This window comes from Coregonus lavaretus, assembly GCF_964263955.1.
Source record: "Coregonus lavaretus genome assembly, chromosome: 25".
In the NCBI taxonomy this organism is placed as follows: domain Eukaryota; kingdom Metazoa; phylum Chordata; class Actinopteri; order Salmoniformes; family Salmonidae; genus Coregonus; species Coregonus lavaretus.
Genome location: NC_140012.1, coordinates 22,644,526 through 22,656,810, shown reverse-complemented (window position 1 = coordinate 22,656,810; position 12,285 = coordinate 22,644,526). Strand labels below are relative to the sequence as shown.

At 43.8% G+C, this 12,285-nt stretch overlaps 1 protein-coding gene across 2 annotated transcripts; it reads left to right on the top strand.

Moving 5' to 3' along the window:
• The first annotated feature begins 531 nt into the window (after positions 1-531).
• Positions 532-12,115, top strand: sult2st2 (sulfotransferase family 2, cytosolic sulfotransferase 2). Of its 2 annotated transcripts, none has more exons than XM_084141337.1 (6): positions 532-840; positions 5,257-5,468; positions 5,767-5,893; positions 6,525-6,619; positions 6,881-7,061; positions 11,810-12,115. In XM_084141337.1, the coding sequence occupies exons 1-6, from the start codon at positions 699-701 to the stop codon at positions 11,917-11,919; spliced, it is 867 nt and encodes a 288-aa protein (XP_083997463.1). In that variant the 5' UTR covers positions 532-698; the 3' UTR covers positions 11,920-12,115. The 2 variants fall into 2 exon arrangements, with proteins under 2 accessions (XP_083997463.1, XP_083997464.1); XM_084141338.1 differs by lacking the exon at positions 532-840 and adding an exon at positions 2,506-2,573.
• Positions 12,116-12,285: the final 170 nt, after the last annotated feature.

Sequence of the window (12,285 nt, the reverse complement as noted above, 5' to 3'; positions counted from 1 at the left end):
GAATGGAGACTATTAACTTGAAAACGTGCAGGATACCTCTTTCCGGTTTCCCTGACTTCCGTTTTGTTTTTATATTGTGTTATGCTTGTTCGCGTAGCACTCCAGTGTATGTTTTTTTTGTTGGTGAGATGAAATTGCCCAAACTCTGAAAGTTTTTATTTTATGCCAGACTTGCAACACAAGATTTGTTCAAGCCTAAAATGTTAGTCCGTAATTGTAACATGGTGTTTGTATGTTCACAGATGAACGCATGGCTTTTCTTACAATCCTAACAATATACGTATGGATTTTCTTTTCGAATGGATTCTAACGATACGTACGTTCAACCTTTTGTCAGCTATTTGGCGCCATACCCATAGTACCCATAGTATACACCGCAATGAAATGCTTACTTTCAGAATCCGCTCTAAACAGCATATCACCCCAGGTATTACATTCATTCCAAATGGCAACAAGTCCTTTCATGATGTTAACTTGTAACTGTGAAATAAATTCTGGCAAATAGCCCAGCACTCTGTTTATTTGTACAACAATATAACACAGAGAGAGAGAGAGAGAGAGAGGGGTAGGAAGATAGAGGGTGAACAACAGTTGAGTACTGCTTATCTTTGAAGCACCTAGCGAAGTTCATTAAGTACTAAAGGTCAGTCTCTAGGACAGTTTCGCCAGTTGTTCTCTCTCACACTGAGCAGTTTCGGATGATGACAGAAGCGGAGCTGTACACAGAATACAAGGGGGTCTACCTCCCCACAAACATACACCCTCAGGAGAGCCTGAAATACTATGAGGAGTTTACTTTCCGTCACGACGACATTCTCATTGTCACATATCCTAAGTCAGGTAAGTAGCTTTTATTAATAAACAACTATAGACTATTGGTAGACAATTGCACAGACTGAGTTGATAATACATGAACTGCTGCAACACACACTGTGATAGTGAACACTAAATTGTTTTCAAGCCTACTGTTGCCTTTATTTCAAGGCACATGCCTGAGTGACTGCACATCACAAAGAGGTCTGTCTGTACATGTAGACTTAAGCTATGATACTGTCGCAATCCTACCCTCAGTATATACAGTGCATTCGGAAAGTATTCAGACCGCTTGAGGGGAGGCACTCGGAGCGGCCTGCTGGTTCAACTTAGGAGGCACGCACACCACCCACCTTTGGATAACAAAGTTGACGAGCTCAGGGCAAGGGCTTCTTTCCAGAGAGGCATCAGGGCCTGCAACATTCTTTGTTTCACGGAAACATGGCTCTCTCGGGATATTCTGTCAAAATCGGTCCAGCCAGATGGGTTCTCAGTTCATCGCGCAGACAGGAATAAATATCTCTCCGGGAAGCAGAAGGGCGAAGGTGTGTGTTTCATGATTAACGACTCATGGTGTAATTGTGGTAACATACAGGAACTCAAGTCCTTTTGTTCACTCAACCTAGAATACTTCACAATCAAATGCCGACCGTATTATCTCCCAAGATAATTTTCCTCGGTTATAGCCACGGCCGTTTATATCCCCCCTCAAGCCGATACCATGACGGCCCTCAAAGAACTTCACTGGACTTTATGCAAACTGGAAACCACATATCCTGAGGCTGCATTTATTGTAGCTGGGGATTTTAACAAAGCAAATTTGAGAACTAGGCTGTCGAAGTTCTATCAACATATTGACTGTTGTACACGCGCTGCTAAAACACTTGACCATTGCTATTCGAACTTCCAGGATGCTTACAAGCCTCCCCCGCTCTCCTTTCGGCAAATCTGACCATGACTCCATTTTGCTCCTCCCTTCCTATAGGCAGAAACTCAAACAGGAAGTACACATGCTAGGGACTATTCAACGCTGGTCTGACCAATCGGTATTCACGCTTCAAGACTGTTTTTATCACACGGACTGGGATATGTTCTGGGTAGCTTGCGAAAATAATTCAGACGAATACACTTCCTTTATCAGGAAGTGTATAGGAGATGTTGTGCCCACTGTGACTATTAAAACCTACCCTAACCAGAAACCGTGGATAGATGGCAGCATTCACGCAAAACTGAAAGCGCGAACCACCGCATTTAACCATGGCAAGGTGACTGGGAATATGGAAGAATACAAACAGTGTAGCTATTTACTTCGCAAGGCAATCAAACAGGCAAAACGTCAGTATAGAGACAAAGTGGAGTCGAAATTCAACGGCTCAGTCATGAGATGTATGTGGCAGGGTCTACAGACAATCACGGACTACAAAAGGAAAACCAGCCACGTCGCCGACACGATATCTTGCTTCAGGACAAGCTAAACACCGTCTTCGCTCGCTTTGAGGATAGCACAGTGCCACCAACGTGGCCCACTAGAAAGGATTGTTGGGCTTTCCTTCTCCGTGGCCGACGTGAGTAAGACATTTAAGCGTGTTAACCCTCACAAGGCTGCCGGCCCAGATGGCATCCCTAGCCGCATCCTACGAGCATGCGCAGACCAGCTGGCTGGTGTGTTTACGGACATATTCAATCTCTCCCTATCCCAGTCTGCTGTCCCCACATGCTTCAAGATGACCACCATTGTTCCTGTACCCAAGAAAGCAAAGGTAACTGAACTAAATGACTATCACCCCGTAGCACTCACCTCTGTCATCATGAAGTGCTTTGAAAAACTAGTCAAGGATCATATCACTTCTACCTTACCTGTCACCCTAGACCCACTTCAATTTGCTTACCGCACCAATAGGTCCACAGATTATGCAATTTCCATCACACTGCACATTGCCCTATCCCATCTGGACAAGATGAATACCTATGTAAGAATGCTGTTCATTGACTACAGCTCAGCATTCAACACCATAGTACCCTCCAAGCTCATCATTAAGCTTGAGGCCCTGGGTCTGAACCCCGGCCTGTGCAACTGGTTTCTGGACTTCCTGACGGGCCACCCCCAGGTGGTGAAGGTAGGCTTTGCACCTAAAACCCTCACAAACTTTTACAGATGCACAATTGAGAGCATCCTGTCGGGTTGTATCACGGCCTGGTACGACAACTGCAGGGCTCTCCAGAGGGTGGTGCAGTCTGCCCAACGCATTACCGGGGACAAACTACCCGCCCTCCAGGACACCTACAGCACCCGATGTTACAGGAAGGCCAAAAAGATAATCAAGGACATCAACCACCCGAGCCACTGCCTGTTCACCCCACTATCATCCAGAAGGTGAGGTCAGTACAGGTGCATCAAAGCTGGGACCGAGAGACTGAAAAACCGCTTCTATCTCAAGGACATCAGACTGTTAAATAGCCATCACTAGCACATTCGAGGCTGCTGCCTATAGACATAGACTAGAAATCACTGGCCACTTTAAGAAATGTAACACTAGTCACTTTAATGTTTACATATCTTGCATTACTCATCTCATATGTATATACTGTATTCTATAATATTCTACTGTATCTTAGTCCATGCCACTCTGTCATTGCTCGTCCACATAAGTATATATTCTTAATTCCATTCCTTACTTAGTTTTGTGTGTATTGGGTATATGTTGTGAAATTGTTAGATATTCCTTGTTAGATATTACTGCACTGTCAGAGCTAGAAGCACAAGCATTTCGATACCCCCACAATAACATCTGCTAAATACGTGTATATGACAAATACAATTTGATTTGATTTGGAAAGGCGCACACCTGTCTATATAAAGTCCCACAGTTGACAATGCATGTCAGAGCAAAACCCAAGCCATGAGGTCGAAGGAATTGTCAATAGAGCTCCGGGACAGGATTGTGTCGAGGCACAGATCTGGGGAAGGGTACCAAAAAATGTATGTATCATTGAAGGTCCCCAAGAACACAGTGGCCTCCATCATTCTTAAATGGAAGAAATTTGGTCCACCAAGAGTCTTCCTCGAGCTGGCCGCCCGGCCAAACTGAGCAACCGGGGGAGAAGGGCCTTGGTCAGGGAGGTGACCAAGAAACCGATGGTCACTCTGACAGAGCTCCAGAGTTCCTCTGTGGAGATGGGAGAACCTTCCAGAAGGACAACCATCTCTGCAGCACTCCACCAATCAAGTCTTTATGGTAGAGTGGCTAGACGGATGCCACTCCTCAGTAAAAGGCACATGACAGCCCGCTTGAAGTTTGCCAAAATGCACCTAAAGACTCTCAGACCATGAGAAACAAGATTCTCTGGTCTGATGAAACCAAGATTGAACTCTTTGGCCTGAATGCCAAGCGTCACGTCTGGAGGAAACCTGCCACCATCCCTACGGTGAAGCATGGTGGTGGCAGCATCATGCTGTGGGATGTTTTCAGCGGCAGGGACTGGTAGACTAGTCAGGATCGAGGGAAAGATGAACGGAGCAAAGTACAGAGAGATCCTTGATGAAAACCTGCTCCAGAGCGCTCAGGACCTCAAACTGGGGCCAAGGTTCACCTTCCAACAGGACAACAACCCTAAGCACACAGCCAATACAATGCAGGAGTGGCTTCAGGACAAGTCTCTGAATGTCCTTGAGTGGCCCAGCCAGAGCCTGGACTTGAACCCGATTGAACATCTCTTGAGCGATGCTCCCATCCAACCTGACAGAGCTTGAGAGGATCTGCAGAGAAGAACGGGAGAAACTCCCCAAATACAGTTGTGCCAAGCTTGTAGCGTCATACCCAATAAGACTCGAGGCTGTAATCGCTGCCAAAGGTGCTTCAACAAAGTACTGAGTAAAGGGTCTGAGTACTTATGTAAATGTAATATTTCCATTTTAGCAAACATTTATACAAACCAGTTTTTGCTTTGTCATTATGGGGTATTGTGTGTAGATTGATGAGGAAAAAAATCAATTTAATCAATTTTAGAATAAGGCAGTAAAGTAACAACGTGGAAAAAGTCAAGGGGTCTGAATACTTGAATAGCTCCCCTGTAGCTCAGTTGGTAGAGCATGGCGCTTGCAACGCCAGGGTTTTGGGTTCGTTTCCCACGGGGGGCCAGTATGAAAAATGTATGCACTCACTAACTGTAAGTCGCTCTGGATAAGAGCATCTGCTAAATGACTAAAATTTAAAATGTATATGGCCATTTCCAAGGCTTCATGTCCTGTTGGGACTGCAGTTACCATTCCTGCCTTTGGGAGTACAGACCTGCTGGTTCATGTGGTTCATTCTCTGCCAGGGCGATATTTTGGGTATGTCAGTGAAGCTCAGAAACATCTGCTTTTCTACTTCACCTGTCTTTCTCTGTCTCTCTGTCTCCCTCTCTCTCTCTCTTGCTGTACCACCCCCCCCCCCCCCCCAGGTACAACATGGATGCAGGAGATTGTTCCCCTGGTACAGAATGGAGGGGACCTGACCCCGGTGCTGACCATCCCAAACTGGGACAGGGTTCCTTGGCTAGAGGAGCACAGAGCCTGTGTCCTCAATCTGGAGCAGAGGGCATCACCACGCCAGTTTGCTACCCACTTCCACTACAACATGATGCCCGTCTCCTTCTTCACTGTCAAGCCTAAGGTAGTGCACTGTAGATATGTGTAGATCAGCTCCTGTAGTGGAGGTGGTTTGGTGAACTAAGCTTGCTTTAGCTTTAGGCTTTAACACAATGGGCTAACACGATCATGGGTCGCATGGATGACCTTGGTTCAATACCCAGTTGATCATATTTCTCATAATGTCAAGAGAATGTAGTCTGTCACTACACTACATCGAATGTTACAATTCCATGGCTGATTGCACACATTGTGCACTATTAGAATAATAAACAATGGCCTTGGGTAATGAATGGTTGATCAGAGCGATTCCTCATCTCCAGGTCATCTATGTGATCAGAAACCCTAAAGATGTGTTCACATCTTCCTATCACTACTACGGCATGGCCTCCTACCTGGTCAAACCTGGCACTCAAGACCAATTCCTGCAGAAGTTCATCAATGGAAAAGGTTTAGTATTCTATTATTTCTGATTTCCCAACTATTACAGACATTTTAATCATTTCAGTTTCATACTTTTAGAATCTCTATGTCCCGGTTAGTTGTTAATCAGAAAAGGCTTAGTGATCTATGCCTTTTTGATTGACGGATTTATTTGGGTCCCCGTGACCTACTCTACTGTATAAAACAGACTTGGCTATAGAATCTATGGGCTCAAATATCCAATATGAAAGAACAGGAGCAATTTAGCAAAAGAGCAATGTTCAAGGCTAGCATATTTATTACCCTGGAATTATCATTAACAATTGTAGTCCCCTGTAGCTCAGTTGGTAGAGCATGGCGCTTGCAACGCCAGGGTTGTGGGTTCGTTTCCCACGGGGGCCAGTATGAAAATGTATGCACTCACTAACTGTAAGTCGCTCTGGATAAGAGCGTCTGCTAAATGACTAAAATGTAAATGTAAAAATATGATGTACTGTTTAGTCTCCTTCCTTTGAATAATTGATGCTACCTCTGTTATTCACAATTCATTCACTTATCTTCTGGCCTATAGAGTATTGATAGAGCATTTGAAGTTGTCTTTTATTGTAATAGCTTTGATGACGGGTTTGTGGTTGTCTCTCCCCCCCCACCCCCCCAGTGATGTTTGGTTCGTGGTTTGACCACGTGAAGGGCTGGTTGAATGCTAAGGACCAGGACCGCACCATGTACATCTCCTACGAAGAGATGATATTCGTGAGTATAGTATGCTCAGTCAATACCCTACCAAAATCACTTACACTTGAACATGATGATTGCATATGATAACATCTCTTCCTTTATACAGAGTTAGAGAGGAGTGTGTTTGTGATGTTAGGGATGGATAGACCACCATGTTTTTACCCCCACAATTGTTTTCAATTTTTTTTATCTACAGTGGTGACTCCCAACAAAACTTAGTCAAATTCAGTCAAGAACACATATGGAGATTTTCATTGTAGTGTTCATGTCCCCCAGGATCTGAAGGATTCTGTGTCAAAGATCTCCCAATTCATGGGGAAGTCTCTGGACTCTGAGGTAATAGAGAAGATAGCAGACCAGTGTGTGTTCAAGAACATGAAACAGAACAAGATGTCCAACTACTCCCTGGTGCCGAATGAGTTCATGGACCAGAATAAATCAGAGTTCCTTAGGAAAGGTACCCACATATCTTTATAAATGACAATATCTTTGTTCAGAGTACTTGGGAATGATTGGACTGTTACAGAAGGCCTACAGTGGCTTGCGAAAGTATTCACCCCCCTTGGCATTTTTCCTATTTTGTTGCCTTACAACCTGGAATAAATTTTAAAAAATTAAGTAAAATTGATAATAAGTATATAGGTTGTATGTTTGGAGCTTTTGGGAAAGAGCACAGTTAGAAAGATATGGCATATAGAAGCAAACCGGATGGACATCATGAAAATGATCGGAGAGGTTGAGAGTAGAAGAAGTTCAGGAGCAAAAAAATTAAAATTATATATAATATAATTATTGTAAAATTAACTGTGTCCATAAGGTGTAGATAGTAAGTATAGACCGGAAGTAGAGGCCTGGGCATTGTTGTTCACTAATTTACTCCAAGTAGGGAAAGGATGGCGGGGTTGAAAAGTAATAAAGGGGAGTATATATATAAAAAACATGGGGGATTGGAAGTGATGCAGACAATTACATTGATAGAAGATACAATCTATCTGCAATATTAAGCTGATCCATCCATCCCAGAAAAAAAAAAAAAAAAAAATTGTTTGATTTTTTGGGTGTTTGTATAATTTGATTTACACAACATGCCTACCACTTTGAAGATGCAAAATATTTGTTATTGTGAAACAAACAAGAAATAAGACAAAAAAACAGAACTTGAGCGTGCGTAACTACACTGCTCAAAAAAATAAAGGGAACACTTACACAACACATCCTAGATCTGAATGAATGAAATACTTATTAAATACTTTTTTCTTTACATAGTTGAATGTGCTGACAACAAAATCACACAAAAATGATCAATGGAAATCAAATTTATCAACCCATGGAGGTCTGGATTTGGAGGCCACACCACACTACAGGCTGATCCAACTTTGATGTAATGTCCTTTAAAACAAGTCAAAATGAGGCTCAGTAGTGCGTGTGGCCTCCACGTGCCTGAATGACCTCCCAACAACGCCTGGGCATGCTCCTGATGAGGTGGCGGATGGTCTCCTGAGGGATCTCCTCCCAGACCTGGACTAAAGCATCCGCCAACTCCTGGACAGTCTGTGGTGCAACGTGGCGTTGGTGGATGGAGCGAGACATGATGTCCCAGATGTGCTCAATTGGATTCAGGTCTGGGGAACGGGCGGTCCATAGCATCAATGCCTTCCTCTTGCAGGAACTGTTGACACACTCCAGCCACATGAGGTCTAGCATTGTCTTTCATTTGGAGGAACCCAGGGCCAACCGCACCAGCATATGGTCTCACAAGGGGTCTGAGGATCTCATCTCGGTACCTAATGGCAGTCAGGCTACCTCTGGCGAGCACATGGAGGGCTGTGCGGCTCCCCAAAGAAATGCCACCCCACACCATGACTGACCCACCACCAAACCGGTCATGCTGGAGGATGTTGCAGGCAGCAGAACGTTCTCCACGGCGGCTCCAGACTCTGTCACGTCTGTCACATGTGCTCAGTGTGAACCTGCTTTCATCTGTGAAGAGCACAGGGCGCCAGTGGCGAATTTGCCAATCTTGGTGTTCTCTGGCAAATGCCAAACGTCCTGCACGGTGTTGGGCTGTAAGCACAACCCCCACCTGTGGACGTCGGGCCCTCATACCACCCTCATGGAGTCTGTTTCTGACCGTTTGAGCAGACACATGCACATTTGTGGCCTGCTGGAGGTCATTTTGCAGGGCTCTGGCAGTGCTCCTCCTGCTCCTCCTTGCACAAAGGCGGAGGTATCGGTCCTGCTGCTGGGTTGTTGCCCTCCTATGGCCTCCTCTACGTCTCCTGATGTACTGGCCTGTCTCCTGGTAGCGCCTCCATGCTCTGGACACTACGCTGACAGACACAGCAAACCTTCTTGCCACAGCTCGCGTTGATGTGCCATCCTGGATGAGCTGCACTACCTGAGCCACTTGTGTGGGTTGTAGACTCCGTCTCATGCTACCACTAGAGTGAAAGCACCGCCAGCATTCAAAAGTGACCAAAACATCAGCCAGGAAGCATAGGAACTGAGAAGTGGTCTGTGGTCACCACCTGCAGAACCACTTCTTTATTGGGGGTGTCTTGCTAATTGCCTATAATTTCCACCTGTTGTCTATTATATTTGCACAACAGCATGTGAAATGTATTGTCAATCAGTGTTGCTTCCTAAGTGGACAGTTTGATTTCACAGAAGTGTGATTGACTTGGAGTTACATTGTGTTGTTTAAGTGTTCCCTTTATTTTTTTGAGCAGTGTATTGAAAACCCCAAAGTCAATACTTTGTAGAGCCACCTTTTGCAGCAATTACAGCTGCAAGTCTCTTGGGGTATTTTTTATTTATTTATTTTTATTTAACCTTTATTTAACCAGGTAAGCCAGTTGAGAACAAGTTCTCATTTACAACTGCGACCTGGCCAAGATAAAGCAAAGCAGTGCAATAAAAATAACAACACAGAGTTACATATGGGGTAAAACAAAACATAAAGTCAAAAATACAACAGAAAATATATATACAGTGTGTGCAAATGTAACAAGTTATGGAGGTAAGGCAATAAATAGGCTATAGTGCAAAATAATTACAATTAGTATTAACACTGGAATGATAGATGTGCAAGAGATGATGTGCAAATAGAGATACTGGGGTGCAAATGAGCAAAAATAAATAACAATATAGGGATGAGGTAGTTGGGTGGGCTAATTTCAGATGGGCTGTGTACAGGTGCAGTGATCGGTAAGGTGCTCTGACAACTGATGCTTAAAGTTAGTGAGGGAGATAAGAGTCTCCAACTTCAGAGATTTTTGCAATTCGTTCCAGTCATTGGCAGCAGAGAACTGGAAGGAATGGCGGCCAAAGGAGGTGTTGGCTTTGGGGATGACCAGTGAGATATACCTGCTGGAACGCATACTACGGGTGGGTGTTGCTATGGTGACCAATGAGCTAAGATAAGGCGGGGATTTGCCTAGCAGTGATTTATAGATGGCCTGGAGCCAGTGGGTTTGGCGACGAATATGTAGTGAGGACCAGCCAACAAGAGCGTACAGGTCACAGTGGTGTGTAGTGTATGGGGCTTTGGAGACAAAACGGATGGCACTGTGATCGACTACATCCAATTTGCTGAGTAGAGTGTTGGAGGCTATTTTGTAAATGACATCGCCGAAGTCAAGGATCGGTAGGATAGTCAGTTTTACGAGGGCATGTTTGGCAGCATGAGTGAAGGAGGCTTTGTTGCGAAATAGGAAGCCAATTCTAGATTTAACTTTGGATTGGAGATTCTTAATGTGAGTCTGGAAGGAGAGTTTACAGTCTAACCAGACACCTAGGTATTTGTAGTTGTCTCTATAAGCTTGGCACATCTAGCCACTGGGATTTTTGCCCATTCTTCAAGGCAAAACTGCTCCAGCTCCTTCAAGTTGGATGGGTTCCACTGGTGTACAGCAATCTTTAAGTCATACCACAGATTCTCAATTGGATTGAGGTCTGGGCTTTGACTAGGCCATTCCAAGACATTTAAATGTTTCCCCTTAAACCACTCGAGTGTTGCTTTAGCAGTATGCTTAGGGTCATTGTCCTGCTGGAAGGTGAACCTCCGTCCCAGTCTCAAATCTCTGGAAGACTGAAACAGGTTTCCCTCAAGAATTTCCCTGTATTTAGCGCCATCCATCATTCCTTCAATTCTGACCAGTTTCCCAGTCCCTGCAAATGAAAAACATCCCCACAGCATGATGCTGCCGCCACCATGCTTCACTGTGGGGATGGTGTTCTCGGGGTGATGAGAGGTGTTGGGTTTGCGGCAGACATAGCGTTTTCCTTGATGGCAAAAAAACTCAATTTTAGTCTCATGTGACCAGAGTACCTTCTTTCATATGTTTGGGGAGTCTCCCACATGCCATTTGGCGAACACCAAACATGTTTGCTTATTTTTTTCTTTAAGCAATGGCTTTTTTCTGGCCACTCTTCCGTAAAGCCCAGCTCAGTGGAGTGTATGGCTTAAAGTGGTCCTATGGACAGATACTCCAATCTCCGCTGTGGTGCTTTGCAGCTCCTTCAGGGTTATCTTTGGTCTCTTTGTTGCCTCTCTGATTAATGCCCTCCTTGCCTGGTCCATGAGTTTTGGTGGGCGGCCCTCTCTTGGCAGGTTTGTTGTGGTGCCATATTATTTCCATTTTTTAATAAAGGATTTAATGGTGCTCTGTGGGATGTTCAAAGTTTCGGATATTTTTTTTATAACCCAACCCTGATCTGTACTTCTCCACAACTTTGTCCCTGACCTGTTGGGAGAGCTCCTTGGTCTTCATGGTGCCACTTGCTTGGTGGTGCTGCTTGCTTGGTGGTGAGGCAGACTCTGGGGCATTTCAGAACAGGTGTATATATATTGAGATCATGTGACACTTAGATTGCACACAGGTGGACTTTATTTAACTAATTATGTGACTTCTGAAGGTAATTGGTTGCACCAGATCTTATTTAGGGGCTTCATAGCAAAGGGGGTGAATAAATATGCATGCACCACTTTTCCGTTATTGATTTTTTTTGCATTTTTTGAAAGAAGTTCATTTTTTCATTTCACTTCACCAATTTGGACTATTTTGTGTATGTCCATTACATGAAATCCAAATAAAAATCCATTTAAGTTACAGGTTGTAATGCAACAAAATAGGAAAAACGCCAAGGGGGATAAATACTTTTGCAAGGCACTGTACATGTTAATCTGACTATATGTTTCTGCAGGAATTGCTGGAGACTGGAAGAACCATTTCACTGTGGCCCAGGCAGAATACTTTGATGCAGTTTACAAAGACAAAATTAAGGACATCAAATACAAATTTGTGTGGGATTAAACTGACCATATTTTTCCCTCCAGTCATTATATCATCAATCACATAATCCCAATATAAACTTTGTTTTTATTGCAAATCATTCAAGACATAACATACATATGATGGAACTGCTGTTGGTTCACTTGATTTGAAATGTTGTATCATTAAATATATTAGGCCTATGTCTCAGTCACTGAATATAGCCTTGTAAAAACAGCCTACATGTCTCTATACTGTTTTTTCCTAAGGGATAAATGTCTGTCTATATTGTCAATATTGTATTATCAATCAGGTATTGTGTTGTAATACTGTGTAATGTTCATATTTATATATTGTCATACAACAGTCAAAAACCAACGATAAATCGTTGGTCAAAACGTTAATTGG

What these genes read in the sequence shown, in the direction of transcription:
- sult2st2 (XM_084141337.1), top strand. Translation starts at nt 699, where the DNA reads ATGATGACAGAAGCGGAGCTGTACACAGAATACAAGGGGGTCTACCTC. An exon ending in CCTACGAAGAGATGATATTC is followed by an intron (nt 6,620 to 6,880) that starts GTGAGTATAGTA and finishes CATGTCCCCCAG; the next exon opens with GATCTGAAGGATTCTGTGTC. An exon ending in ATCAGAGTTCCTTAGGAAAG is followed by an intron (nt 7,062 to 11,809) that starts GTACCCACATAT and finishes ATGTTTCTGCAG; the next exon opens with GAATTGCTGGAGACTGGAAG.